The sequence below is a fragment of the Typha latifolia genome, chromosome 4 (assembly GCF_019914945.1).
Source record: "Typha latifolia isolate L0001 chromosome 4, TyphaL0001v2, whole genome shotgun sequence".
NCBI classification, from domain to species: Eukaryota; Viridiplantae; Streptophyta; class Magnoliopsida; order Poales; family Typhaceae; genus Typha; species Typha latifolia.
In genome coordinates this window covers 16,623,772-16,638,502 of record NC_133089.1, presented here as the reverse complement: position 1 = coordinate 16,638,502, position 14,731 = coordinate 16,623,772, and the positions used below count along the sequence as shown (strand labels likewise).

The 14,731-nt window shown below is 37.7% G+C and overlaps 2 protein-coding genes across 2 annotated transcripts; one reads left to right on the top strand and one right to left on the bottom strand.

Moving 5' to 3' along the window:
• The first annotated feature begins 784 nt into the window (after nt 1-784).
• On the top strand, nt 785-3,626 carry LOC140785844 (ethylene-responsive transcription factor 1-like). Its single transcript, XM_073133907.1, has 3 exons — nt 785-1,185; nt 2,363-3,259; nt 3,364-3,626. The coding sequence occupies exons 1-2, from the start codon at nt 936-938 to the stop codon at nt 3,211-3,213; spliced, it is 1,101 nt and encodes a 366-aa protein (XP_072990008.1). The 5' UTR covers nt 785-935; the 3' UTR covers nt 3,214-3,259; nt 3,364-3,626.
• A 1,921-nt stretch (nt 3,627-5,547) lies between these two features.
• On the bottom strand, nt 5,548-10,397 carry LOC140785653 (sucrose synthase 1). The gene is made up of 16 exons (XM_073133599.1): nt 10,114-10,397; nt 9,400-9,550; nt 9,189-9,318; nt 8,951-9,102; nt 8,654-8,846; nt 8,440-8,558; nt 8,128-8,344; nt 7,951-8,046; nt 7,661-7,834; nt 7,450-7,566; nt 7,193-7,359; nt 6,866-7,090; nt 6,468-6,786; nt 6,136-6,380; nt 5,905-6,043; nt 5,548-5,814 (listed from the first exon to the last, which is right to left on the bottom strand). Exons 2-16 carry the CDS (start codon nt 9,513-9,515, stop codon nt 5,758-5,760), a joined length of 2,466 nt encoding a protein of 821 aa, XP_072989700.1. The 5' UTR covers nt 9,516-9,550; nt 10,114-10,397; the 3' UTR covers nt 5,548-5,757.
• Between the last annotated feature and the right edge of the window lie 4,334 nt (nt 10,398-14,731).

The following is a 14,731-nucleotide window of genomic DNA, read 5'->3' as shown; positions in this document are numbered from 1 at the left end:
TAAAAAGTTATCAAGTACTCATGGGTTTATTAATGCATTTAAAGTGCAAGTTGCAAGTGATAGGATTGCATAAGCAGTGATGTCAAAAAAATATTAAAAGAGAAACTTGATTCGATCTTGTGACATCATTGCATATGCAATCCTATCAATTAACATAATATAAAGTATCTTTTTTCCTAAAAAAAGTTGCCCAAGTTAGTATTGAGTTATGACCAAGTGAGACATGTCTGGAACCTGAGTCAAATCAAGGCTAACAACTTAACTTATTATCCCCATCCAAATCCTAAATTAAATCTAACCTAAATCTCTTCGAATTAGAGCAAATGAAATGGAGACATAATCATCATGGCAAGCATGATAAATGAACTTATTCCAGTCTGTCTATTTTATGGCTAAAATTTTGTGAAATATTATGCCTTTGAATAATTTGAAGTGGGCTGGGATGCATTTATTTTGTGAGATGATATTTATGAAGTAGTTGATTGACTGGCAATTAGGCCCATTAATTAGCTAAGTTTCTAGGACTTAGTTTTTAATCTTCCATTGATATAAACAAAGTCAACCCCTTAAGCCCCGTTAACATTGGACCACTTCCTAATCCAACTCTAATCTCTTCTTGTTAAGTATATATTTGACCCAAATAAATAATAATAAACTAATATAATTTTAATGCAATTTGCCATCACCCACCACTACCTATAACAAAAACCCACTATCCAATTATTTTAACTTTAATTTTCAATTCTATATTCGATCATTATTAACAATTTGAGATTTTACTCCTCCAAAATATCTATTATTTGTATAAATATCCCTCACCCACCACCCTCATTTCCCTTATAGAAAGAAGTCCTTCCTTTTCCTTGCCTCGTTCTTCTTATCTAAGAAGTAGAGAGAAGAAAGGAGGGACCTTTGGAAATCTCGGTGGAGTAGAGATGTGTGGAGGAGCAATTATCTCGGACTTTATACCGACGCCGGCGTCGAGGCGGGTGACGGCGGAGTGCTTGTGGCCAGGTCGCAAGAATAAGAAGAATAATAAAGGGAAGCGTAGTAGGATTGAGGAAGACTTCGAGGCTGACTTCAGAGAATTCAACGACGAATCTGAGGAGGAGGACGAGTCGGAGGAAGAGGAGGAGCTCGATGTCAAGCCCTTCGCTTCTGCCCCAAAAGTTCCCTTCTCTCGAGGTAAATTGAGGACTTTTATTAGTAAAAAATTTCAGTTTTGTTTGTTTAGATATGTTATTATTTCTTGGGCTCGCTCGTTATTGATTTGATGTATGATCAATTATGAGAAGTGGGTTCTTGATCTTTTTGAATTTCTTGTAGAGTATGAATTGTAACAGGTAGCAATCGAAGAAAAGATGATAAAAAAAAAAAAAATTCTCTTTGATGGCAATAGGTATTTCTTTGCAAACCATGATTTTTCATTTTTTTTCTCTTTAATATGGGCATATTGGTACAGAAAAAATACACAATTTTTGTGATTTGCAATATATTAATTGAAGTTTATTGGCCTTTTTGAAGTTCACATAGTCATAATTGTATTTGTGGATTTGGAATAGGACGTTTCTTCTATATACGTATCTTGTTTATGATTTGGGAGATAATTAATCCCCTCCTATACGGTTCTAAAACTATTGTCAGATTGTTCAGGATAAAGTTGAGAGTAATGGTTGATACATTTATATTTGGTCTGTGGTCAGAAACATTACCATGCCTTCTGAGAGAGAAGCAAATACATAAATTGCTGTGATCCTATGATATATCATTTGATTGTTATCCTTATGTGTTGATTCTGATGATTGTCTTTCTCATGCCTTAACAATGTGACGGGAACATGATAATTTGTTATTAGGAGATAACCCATTCTCGAGGAACATTCACAAAGGGAAGGTTCTGTCTTCTTCCTCAACCTACTTAGTTAATATGATATTCAGGTTGTTCTTCTTCTGTAAAACCATGTTCTTAGGGTGACTGTGATTGAGATCTTTCAGATGAGTATCATTTCTTTGAACTGGCAAATGGTCTACGATTGTCTATTTATGAGTTCTATTATTTTGGTGTGTCTTCTTTGCAAATATCCTCCAATTATTTTTTTGATTATGGGGGAAATCATCATCCTAAGAAGAATCCTCTACTCAGTTATTCAATTGGTAGTCATTTTTTATAAGAGAGTTCTGAAATTACTTCTGATAATTTAGTATGATCCAGTACATGTAGTTTTCCCAGTCTATAAATATGGCTTCTGAAAGACTATAGGCTATAACATGGAATATTTGCCAAAATATTGAATATTTTGAAGTGTTACAAGCTTTTTTTTGTGTGTGTAATCATGTTTTCTCTTTCGATCTCTGTCTTGTAGAGGGCTCAACTACTTCAAGTTCTGTGGATTTTGATGGACATGCGGCTAAATTAGCCAGTAGGAAGAGGAAGAATCAGTACAGGGGAATTCGCCAGCGACCATGGGGCAAATGGGCAGCTGAAATCAGAGATCCTAGCAAAGGTGTCCGTGTCTGGCTTGGTACATTCAATACTGCTGAAGAGGCTGCTAGGGCTTATGATGTGGAAGCCCGTCGTATCCGGGGTAAGAAAGCCAAGGTGAACTTTCCTGAAACAGGATCAAGTACCCGAAAGTGCCATCCAAGGTCAAGTGCTCCACACGCACCCAAGGCAAACATAGCAAAATCAAACTTCATCAGTCCTCTAAGTTACTCAGATGGCAAGTTGTATTCCAATCCTGGGTTTGTCAAAGAACAGGAGCTCATATTGCCTGAAGTCCTAAACTGCCTTCCAACAGCAAAACCTTCTGCATCTTCAGAGGGAGCTGGAGCACATAACTTCTCCGATCAGGGGAGTAACTCATATGGTTCAGATTTCACATGGGAACCTGAGGTCAAGACCCCAGAAATGATATCAGTTCTTTCTCCCTCCGTAACTAAGATCGATGAATTCAAGTTCATGGAACATGGCAACCCTCCGAAGAAACTGAAAAGCAATGCCGGGGAGGCAGTTGCAACAGAGAACATGGCAGAAAAACTTGCTGATGAGTTAGAGTTTGAACCGTATTTGAAATTCTTGCAGTTCCCATATGTTGATGGGAGCTTATATGAGTCTATCGACAGCCTTTTTAACAATGAAGTGGCACAGGAGGGAGTGAGCCTTGTGGATCTTTGGAGCTTTGATGACCTGCCCATGGAGGGCAGCGTCTACTGAGGGATTTTTGTCCTGGACATTTGCTTTCTGTAAATAAAGGAACAACGTATGTATTACCATTTTTTATTTCTTATGGGTCATTCAAGTTTTATGTGTTTCTCTTATTCCTTCTTGGGAGAGCATTTTACATCTAGTTGTTTCTTCTCTCAGGAATTGGTATTGATGGAACATTTGGAGGGCCAGGGATGTTTAACAGATCCAGCTAATTTGATGGAGTTTGTCTACGAAAAGTATTTATAAGGCACAACAACTTAAGTTATATATTGTGCCATTGTTAGCTTAGCTGTTCCAATTATTCTTCTTGGATTTGAATCTCTCATGTATTGATGAACAATCATCTGAAACTGATCAGACGCTGGTTTTGCTATACTTCATGGCCTTTTTGGTTATAAGAGATGCTTATCAACTTCAAATTCTTCTGCTTTTGTCATTTTCATTTCTACTTGCCATTCTTTTCGTTGACTGGAGTTTGAGTAATGGAGATTTCAGAGTTCAGATTGAGGCAGAGCTGCAACTGTTTGAATGGGGGTCGGTTGTGAATATTTTACTGGTACTGTCAAATTAGGATCATTTGCTTCAACGGCACTATTTGCCTTTTCTGGTCGCTTGCTTTCTATGCAAATAAAATTCTTTGTTTTGGTTGCTTGTGGTTGATTCTCTTCTCGAGATGCTCTTAATGCACCATACTGCAACTTATACTGTGGAATTCCGTATAAGTCGTTTTGTTTGATTGTTATCTGCTTTTATTGAAAGATACTGAGAAGTGAGAGGTCTTGGCAGTATATGAGCTTGCAAATTACAGTCTTTGCATTCATTTGAGGCCATTGTTTTGTTCATGGTGAGGAAAAATACAACATGGTGTGGACCACTCTTCTGCTCTGAATCAAAGAAGCAGATCTGAGTCCCCACTTATTTGGCTTGTCACATGCATAGAGGGAGAGGAAAAGATCTTTTGTTCTTGGTGCATGCTTCATGTGTGAAATTATACTCTGTTTCCAGATGAAATATCTTTAAAAAAAGTTCGCAGTTTTATCCAATTTCATGTGATTCAACGTTGGCTAAGTTTGATTTAATTGTTTAGTTTGTTTAGTATATTATATTGCCTTCAAAATGGTTTGTATGGGTCTAAGTCATCAAAAATGAAAGTCTCTGCTTTTGATCTACTTCCTTTGATCTTATCAACACGTATTTGAATGAGACATAGTCCTAACTTTTGACCAGATTTCTGCCAGCTCAGCATGTGAATTGATCCATTAAAATACCTGAACTACTTTCCAGATCAGTTTAGGACTCCACTTCAAGACAAGAGAAAAAAGTTTAAACCATAAATAACACAGAGTTTTTTTTTATATTATGACACCTCCTCTCGTTTTTATGTATGAGATAATTCGAAGGACTTAAAAGAAATAAATTTAACTTATACGGGTGACTCTCTTTATGATATACTTCTACATAATACCACCAGAAGTATAGTTTCAGTCAACCGGATAGAATAAACTAAAAGAACAAAAAAAAGAAAAAAAAGAAAAGAAAAGAGAAAACATTCTTGTGACTGAAAAAGGATGAGCTAACTTGCAAAGGTCAACTGAGGATTTCCACAACAAGACTAAACTGTAGCCAGTTATTGAGTTAAATTTATATGATCACCTCTTTCTTTCTTTCTTGCCACACTTTTCTCTTCTGCAGCAACATTTACTATTCTGAATTGTCTCTTGTTGGTTTGATAACTTTTGAATCAATAGTGTTATCAGAGTGCTGTATTTTCAGCTACTTCAGCAGTAATAAGCTTTATTGATGCATTCCAGATCATTCAGAAGAGACAACTATAATAATCACCTATCATGTGTGTCCAAGATTTTGATACTAAGTAGAGGGTACATGCAAATAAACAAGACAGTAGGTGGGGCTCCTACCTATATTTGCCGTTCCTTTCTTCTTCAATATTCTCATATGCTTTGTCCTTTTACTTGATTCTTCCTCTATGCCATGTCGGCCACCAAATTTCTTGGCCTGAGAACTTTAGTTTACAAAATTTCTATAAACCAATCATACTCAGTCCACTCTGGAAAGCATCCAAAGCATGACAAAGATGGAATCTTGATATACTTGGCATACAAAAATACAAATTCAGAAAAGAACCACCATTGTCTAAACATGGCAGATCCTATTTAGCTTCTTGTAAATTGATCCTTTTTAAAATGGTCAGTATTGCTCACAAGAACAGTACGTCAGTACCTGATTCAAGCAAGCATACATCCTATCCACTTGTTTCAGGTACTATTGCAGAAATATTGAGGTTAAAATTATCAATGGATAACTGAGTCATTTACACTGTTCTTTGGGAACGAAAATATGCTACTTTTATTGCAAATATGGCACTGACGTCCTTAGCATTCAAATGGAAAGCATCACACAAGAACCCTTAAATTTGCTACACCACTACCTTCATGACCCTAACAACCCAGAAAAGCAAAAGCATTCTCCTTCAAATCTCTCATCTCAAAATCAAAATAAGCACAACCGCTTTCACTTCTAGTTAATAGATCACTTGCTGCCGTTAACCGGGGCCTCTCCTTCGACAGCCAAAGGAACAGATTTCGCCTGCACTCAGACATTGTGGTAAATCGTAAGTAAGAGGAGATCGCCTTGAGTTAGTGAAAGCATCAAACAGATCAAAATGTTGTCACTTACCAAATTGCGATACTTGAGAGCATAGAACATCTCAAGGTAGCGGCGTGTCTCGCGCCTATCCAGGTTAGAGACATACTTCCAGAATCCATAAACGCCAGCAAGAGTCATCAACCTCTCAGAGTAGAGCTTCCAAGTGTACCTGAGTCAGTCCAGATCAAAACAATAAGCGAATGTATAAGTTACTAATGCTGATCCATAATATAGCCACCCAAAAGATAACTATGTACTCACTTCTCTTCAATACGTTGAAGTCCTCCTTCTGAAATTTTGTTCCAGTGGGTCGGATCTTCCTTGCACTTCTCAAAGAAATCTACTAGAAGCGCAGAGGCCTTGTCACCTTGGTAAGGATCAATGTGGAAGCCAGAAACTCCATGTACTATGATCTCAGCAGGACCACCGTAAGCAGTCGCGAACGTGGGAAGACCACATGTCATGGATTCAACCACGGTAAGCCCAAAGGCTTCATAGAAAGCAGGCTGAAGCAGAAGTAAAACAGAAAAGAGATTGTAAGACTTCCACTTAGTGAGTAATTGGTGTCACAAAAGTTCAGGGACAATATTTACCTGCACGAAAGCCCCTCTAGTATCACAAATGTAGCGATAGAGCTCTGCATTGCGGACACGGTTCATCTGTGCAGAGATCCATCGGATGTGGCCATTCAATTGATACTGTTCAATGAAACTGTACATCTTCTTAAACTCTGCTTGCTCCTCAAGATCCTTTGACTCCTTTCCATGGTCTCCACAGACCACCACAAGGTTAACAAGCTCCTTCAGACGGGGATTCTTACCATAAAACTCGACCAAACCAGTTAAGTTCTTCACTCTATCAAGCCTTGCCATGGAGAAAATGATGGGCTTGTTCCTGTCCTTCAACACAAACCTGCAAAGGCCCTCAGGTTAGATATCAGTAAACTACATTGCATTAGAGACAAGATAATGGTGAAAGAGTAGATTCTAACTTGTGCTCATTGTTCTCAACGTTACTGTAGAGCAGCTCCTCAATCTCGGGGTGGAGGGAGGTGAGTCTTTTCTGCGTCTCAGAGTATGGGAAATAGATGGACATATCAGCTCCAGGGGAGACGATGTTGAATTTTGGATCAAAGACATCAATTCCATGAACAACTCGGTAGAGTCCAGGAAGTGTGAATCCAGTATGAGACTCATATTGTCCCACAGTATCCTTGCTGAAATGATAGAAATAAGAAAAATGTCAGATCCACAACTATGTCTGCTAGTTTTACAAGATGAGATTTTGCGCACTAAAATTTTCTTGGCATGGAGAATACCTTCCGGCAATCTCCTGGAAGGTACTAGTGATGATAAAGTCTGCATGGTTCATTGCAATTAAATCTGCCGTAAATTGGCATGAGAAGTGGTACTGTTTCTCAAACTTCTTCCAGTAGATGTCCGAGTTAGGATACTTTGTCTTCTCAAGTGCATGGGCAATGGTGCACTGCATTTGAAAAGATTAATGAGTATTAATAAAATATGAAGGTAGCAGTTGTAGAACAAGTGCTTTTTAACACTAGTAAAGGATGCAAACCTGAGTGACTCCCAATTTATGGGCAAGCAAAGATGCCACAAGGTTTCCATCACTGTAGTTTCCAATTATCAGATCGGGAGTAGCCTGCAGCTCTCCAGCTAACTCATGTGCAACATCCTATCAAGAAATGAAGGAGAATTCATAAATCTCTGGATGTCAAAAGAGAAATCATGATAGAAAAAGAAAATTAGTTATTAGATGATAGATTTACCTCAGCATAAGTCTCTAGGTAAGGCCATACTTCAAAGCGTGAGATCCATTTGCGGACAATTCCTTGCTCCGTTCTGAATGGAACACGAAGGATGTGTGTGTGATCAGTTCCAAGGACCTTCTCGAGACGCTGACCGCAAGTTGTGCCAACTGCATCAGGAAGTAACCTAGTGACCTGTGTTAAATCCACAAGATAGTTTCAGATTAGCCTAATTACCAGAAACATTTCCTTCGTAATTTCTGTTTGTACAGAAAATGATTATCACAATAAATTGAGCAGACATCACTCACAATGAGAATTTTAGGGGTGATATCAAGACCTTGCTGCTTGATTCTAAGCAGCATCTCATGCTCCAAAGCGCGAACTTGATCCAAAATATAAACCACCTGCAAAGGAGTTTGTTTAAGCAGAAAGAAATGGAAACATGGTATCATGTAAGAAATAACCAACTCATTATGGCGCCATACCTGGCCGCCAGTGTCGGGATACCCCAACACATTAGCTTGGGCAAAGTAGCCGTGTGGAGAAAGGATGACAACATTAAACACCATAGGGATTGTACTGAGGAACTTCTCCAATGTAGACGGATCAGGTGCCTCAAGAAGATCCAGGAGAAGATGAATAGTCTCGTGTACACGCTGCGCCGTGTCACCCCAACCCTTCTCCAGACCAAGTTCTTGAAATCTAACATCATTCAAGCGAACAGAGTACAGTCAGGAATCATAAAAAATTAATTGCAGAAAAAAGGAAAAGAAAAAGAATAGTGTGCATTAGACTACCTGTAAGTAAATTCTGAGTATGGAGTGTCTGATGGGATGCTCAACAGATATTCCTCTGCCTTCCTCAGTGCAGATTGGAGAGCACTAAGGCTGCGGATTCTATCGTTCAGCATCATAGTCTGCATGAATTATAAACAAATTATAAGCAAACTTCAATGACTACTTAAAATAAAATCTAGATCATTCTACATGGGTCATGGATCGAATAGCTTACCATGCCCTTGTAGTTATGGGCGCGAAGAAAGTTGAGCAAGGGATACAAGCTTTCTTTGTCCTGGAACAACTTTGACGAAAGATGACGATTAAGGAATTGCACTCCATTGCCGATGGATTTCGACATCGAAGGCTTAGGGAAAGAAGCATTGAAAGGCTCAAAATCCAATTCAAGGACAAAATTGTTTTCAAAGCTGAAAAGGAAAAGAAAAAAAATCACAGTCAGAAAATAGATAAATGACAAAATTAGATGCAATAATGGCAAAGAAATTCGATTGCTGGATATCAAAAGACTTGCCTTCCATCAGCAAGCTGTTCCTTGAACTGCAAGTACTCAGGCACACTCAATTCCTCAACAGCAAGCTCACTAAAGTTCACCCTTACATACTCCCAAACTCCAGGCCTTGGGCGAATGGCTAGAGCGACCCAGGGCGGTATCACAATCGCTTCCTGCATCAAAAGACGGCAGTTTTATTCTGTAAACTAAGTTAATATCATACTATAACAGCAACAATTTCTAATAGATACTGACTCACCTGTGCAGCTTTCATAACATCCTCAAATGCTCCATCCTTCAGCTTCTCCTTGTCGGCTTCTGGAATCACGGCGTTATACTCTGCCAGTATTTGATGGGGCAGCAGCATACCCTTTCCTTGGTTAACAAACCTGAAAGAGTTCATAGCAATCAGAAGGATTTCAACAACTTTTGGCACTACAAACTTTTGGCATGCACGCATTCAAGCATACCTTGAAAACAACGCCACCAATTCATTCGGATGAGCGGAGAGCGAATCGCCAATGCGCTCCCTGACGCTGTGGAGGCGGCTCAACACGCGCTGGTCGGTGACGGCGGCTTCCCCCATGTTACCCTTCTTCAAGCCTCAGGAAGACCTTAAGACTGCGAAATAAAAGCTAAAATAGTTCAGAGTATAGATCAAAGACAAGAACTTTGAGAAGAAAAAATAAAAAGAAGGAACTTTTCCAACTTAGAATGGTCAAGAGCAGGAGCCTAGCAGAAGGAAAGTGGATGAGATCTTAAGACAAGAGCAAGGAATATATATAATAATCAAATCAACAATATTTGTTCTTCTTTTTCTTGCAGTAGTGCCAAGTGTTCACTAGAAGTTACGAGTGAAGTAAGAGCTCTCCCTCACACTTGCAACGTGTAATAACGCATCCGGAATCAATGAAACTTGCAGGAAGGAAAAAAAAAAAAAGCTGGAACTTTTGTCTGCATTCTTCGAGGCGTTTCATAACAAGAAACAAAATTTTATGAGGTTTATGAGGTGGATCTTTACGCACCAACTAAGTTCAAATTATTCCCAGTATATCGTCCTAAAACCGAAATTTAATTTCTTGCGGAGTACCGCCAAGATACAGCTTTTTTCTTTTCTTTTTTTTCCTCACCCAGAGTTCTTCACCTTCTTTTTCATTCATTAAAAAAAAAAGAGCAACCTTTACCTTTGCAAAGTGACCCAAATGGAGATCCGAGCTCGAAATGCGAGCAGAACCCAAAAGAGAGGAAACAAAAGAAACGCAACGCAAGAGAAAGGAATCAAGAAAACGAAGTGAACGGAGTTGGGAATGGATTGGATGAAGGAGATGATCCCTCCCACCCCTTTTTATACCCAAAATTCTACCTTTGCCTTTTGGTGGGCCCACTCTCTCTCTCTCCCTTCCCCCCCCTCTCTCTCTCTGCGCCAAACCGCTTTCTTACTGTGGGGTGGGGTTCCAGTTTTGCCGTCGGTGGAAGGAGGAAATATTTTTTTTTTTATCTTACCATCTTTGGGTTTTTTAATATATATGTTTCCTCTTCACCTATGGATGATAAGGGAAGTGTATGATTATCAAGTAATCTTGTCCTCAGATGGAAATTTTTACAGATTTCTTGGCAAATTATAAACAAATCACCAGAAGAACAAAAAAAAAAAGAGATCACGATTGTAGGAGATCACTGCGACCAGAAGATCCCCACTATATTATTTTATGTCCCTCATGACATTATCCATTTGCAATTTAGATATTTTTCTAATGAAATGTATTCAGAAAAAGAAAACCTTAACTTTTATGAACAGAGTTGGATGTACAAGCTATAAACATCGCAGCATGTGATCCCACCACCATCATTGCACGTGCTGAATACATCTAAGATTTTGTAACAATCTTATCCAAAAATTTGTTATATTTTCCGTTAAAATCTGCAAATATTTATTAATGACATATATTGTTAGTTTGCTACCTTAATAACTTAGTAATCTTTATCATAATGTCTCTGGATGGAGAGGCATAATGTGAATATGGACTTTGAACCACTGAGATAAATGCATTTACCTACCAACTGTGAGAATTGTTACTGCTGGAGCTTTGTTCTTATCCAAAATCTACCTAACAATGTGGCCCACTTTATAAGGAAAGAAAAGGAAAAGGAAGTTGGATCAATTGGTAAAGCATTTAGATCTACACTTGTGGAGGCCACCTTTAATTATTCTTAGGTTCGTACAAAGCTCACCAAACTCATACGTCCTATGAATGACAAGGATTCACCAACCGAGATTGTAGCCTTTCTCCTTTTCAACATTTTTGCAGACAAAGATGCACCAAGTTCATGCATTCTAATCCCTTTATTTTATTTTACTTTACTATTCTTTAACTTTGCGTAATTAATCCAAATCTAGTTATAGAGTAAGTAGGCGAATTTTGAGAAGGCAGAATTCTGTGTTCATGGATGGATTAGTTTGGAGCTCACACTCAAGTTGGAGAGATCTCAGGGCTATGGGCAGTCAGCACGCATGCCTTTTATTTATCTGGGGGTTCTCATCAAAGGAGGTCTAGTTAAAAGGTGAAGGAGCACAAATGTTTGCTAAATCGAATTGGAAGCAAGCTAGCGGGAAGGAAGAAATACATGTTGTCCACGGCTCACACCCGAGTTTCTGATTCATTGTTTGAGCGTTATTTCTGTTTTGAATTCCTTCTTGCTCAAATGATTATGAATCAATTAATAAGTCCAATGCCAATATCTTGATTTTGAGCGGTAATGCATCAGACCCCCTAATACTAGAAAGAGCATGTCTCTAAAGAAAGCAATGTGACAAAGGATTGAACTACTAGCCATGGTAGAATGGGTGGTGGGGTCGGGTAATCTGGTTCCCTAATTTTTGTAACCTTATATCTTTGGACTCTTATAGCAAGTTAGGTAGATGTAATTCTAGCTTATCTAACTCTATTTTCTAAAAGGAAAAAAGTTATACAGTAATATACTATCGGATTATTATTCACAAAATCTATTAAAATCTTAAGTGGAGCTTGAGTTGTTGTTTAAAGTTTATTTTTTTGTTAGAGGTGTTCGAATAAAAGATATTTTCCCTATATAAGTAGGGTTTCTGTAGGGAATTCCTGCACCCGGGGTTGTAGATAATCCGATTGCTCTCCATTTCCGCGGGCCGGGTTATCGGCGGTCGCGGATAACTGCAACCGCGTTTTTGGACCGCCGGTTAGTAGATACGTATCCGGATTCCGGGATCTAGGATACTGCTGAGCTGGCGCGCACGAGGGGCTCATCCAATGAGTTCGTTTCCCGCGGGCCTAGCAGCAAATCCGTTGGCGGATGCTGGTGGGACCCTCCACGTCCCTCCCAAAGCACGTGCTCACCTTAACACCCAAACAACATTATGTGGGAGCTTGGCTGGATACTGTCTAAAATTCTAAAAAATCAAAATATTAATTTATTTTCCAGCCTGGCTCACCTCTGGAGTACATTCCAAGCAATGGAATGATTGTCACAAATTAACAAATGAGCCCTTAATTGCAATTATATCATCAAATATTATAACTACTAAAGAATTTTTATTTTTATTTTTATTTTTACTAAGGTTGTTGAGTTTTCTACCATTTTAATCTGTCACCTAAAACTGCTAAATTGAATTACAATTTCCAAACAGAAGTTGTTTTTTTTTCTGATTTATATTAAAAATTATTCAGTAAATTACTAAGTTTTAGGGGGCATAAATTTTTACATAAATCATTTAATAGGACAACAACTTTTAAATATAAATTACTTACAAGTGTCATGACCATCCTGCATGGACCACTCATTCTGCTATTATGAGCATCATATATTAGAATTAGAATATACTCCAGAATTATATGCCTTTTACTTTTCATATATATATATATATATATATATAGTGAGAGTGAACTCAAGTTGTATGTGCATGACAGTAATAGGTCAGGTTCATGAAGATAGTAACAACTATCAATGGCGACACCAATGCAACAAGACAAATGCACATGGGAATTATATCAACATCTTCTTGAAGAAAATATAAAAGCAAACCTAGCTATCAATGCATGGAAAACAAATATTATGTGATATTTGTTTCCTTTCTACGATTCAGCAGGATAAATATAAAAAAATAATATATATATATATATAGCATTAATTGTGAGTTAATTAGTATGAATTAACGGGAGTGTTAGGTTGATGGTTGCCATGTCATGTCAAGTCACTCGCTTATCATCTACTTCAACGGTAGATAGCTGATCTTAGTCACAACAATAAAGAGTTAGAGAACAACTAGCTAATAAAATATTGCACCAAATCCAAAAATATCTATCTGTCTTCTCTAATGAACTCGTCCTTACCTAAAAATATGAGTACAAAATATCAACTTAGCAAACTGCATGCAGAATGAATATATGTTCCCTACTTTCCCTTTATGCTTTAAATTTTTCTTAAAACTTTAGCTTGATATCCAAGCAACCATATATATATACATATAATTAAGTAGAAGCATGATAATTAAGTTAACTGCTTCCACTGCTCTCCACCAACCAAGGAGGAGTTAGATGAAGACTTTTATAAGAGGATCATAGGGAGGGAGAGGTCCCAAAATTGTTTGATTAATTACTGGCCGTACGTACAAAGAGTTTGGACCCACCATGTTACTGGAACTACACGAAAAAAGCCTTGCAATAATATTCTGAGTCTGAGAGGAAGTCAGATGTCAGCAAAGCCAAAGCAATCACAGTATCCACTAACATATGTACATGTTCACCTGGACCCGTTCCAGTTTATTACTTAATCTTATCCACTTTTATCTAGATATATATTTATATATATGTATATATATATAAGAGATACATGAGCTGTTCTTAGATCTGCAGTTCTGACTGTAAGAATTTCATACAGCACTCTGTGATAGGTTATATTAAAAATATAAAGATAAAAATCACTGTACTTTAATCACTTAAGCTTTTAAAAGCATCGATTTTTTTTTTAATCTTTGAAATTGACTGCGATCAATAAGATAATTCCAAGCAGTGATTGTCGAAGATTGATGTCAAGACATTAAAGAGAGGCATTAATTAAAAGGAAGAAAAGGTAAGCTTCAGAACTTACTAGTGATAATAATATAGATGAGCCTGTATTCTTAGCTTGTGGAAAAGTATCCTACTAGTTGATAGTTCTGAATAGTACTCTTCAGTTCCTTTTCATCTGCTTATGATCCTTAATCCTTCTTTTAATTGCTTTAACTTTTTAGAGCTCAATTATTTTTCTAGGTAATTAAGGATTAACCAAAACCCCATCTGATAGCTGGAATCTAGCTTCACAGATTTGAAAGAATTTTGACAGTGTCATACAGTAGTAGCAAGCTTCGTGTAGCAGCCATATATGACATACATCTGCCAACTCTCTGCAAATTTTATTTAAGATGGAACCCTGCATATCAGACAAACTATATGATGTGTCAACATCAAATAGGCCATCAGCAAGCAATTGCGTAATTATCAACCTGTAACATTAGCATTTACACCAATTTTGCAGACGGTGGCATGGGTTATGCCATGATTATTGCTTCCTCCTAGTGGGGCCTTCTTCTTGCTTCACATCTCAGTTCTAAAGAGTACATCTTTAATATCTTGAAAGAACCTATGGAGTATTATACCATTTCAACCGTTAGAATAGAATAGAGAAATTAATGATTATATTCGTATTGACTTATTACGTACATCGAATACCATGCATAGATAACTTTGACGCTAACAGGAGAAAACAAAATGGGTGGAAAGAATAGACATG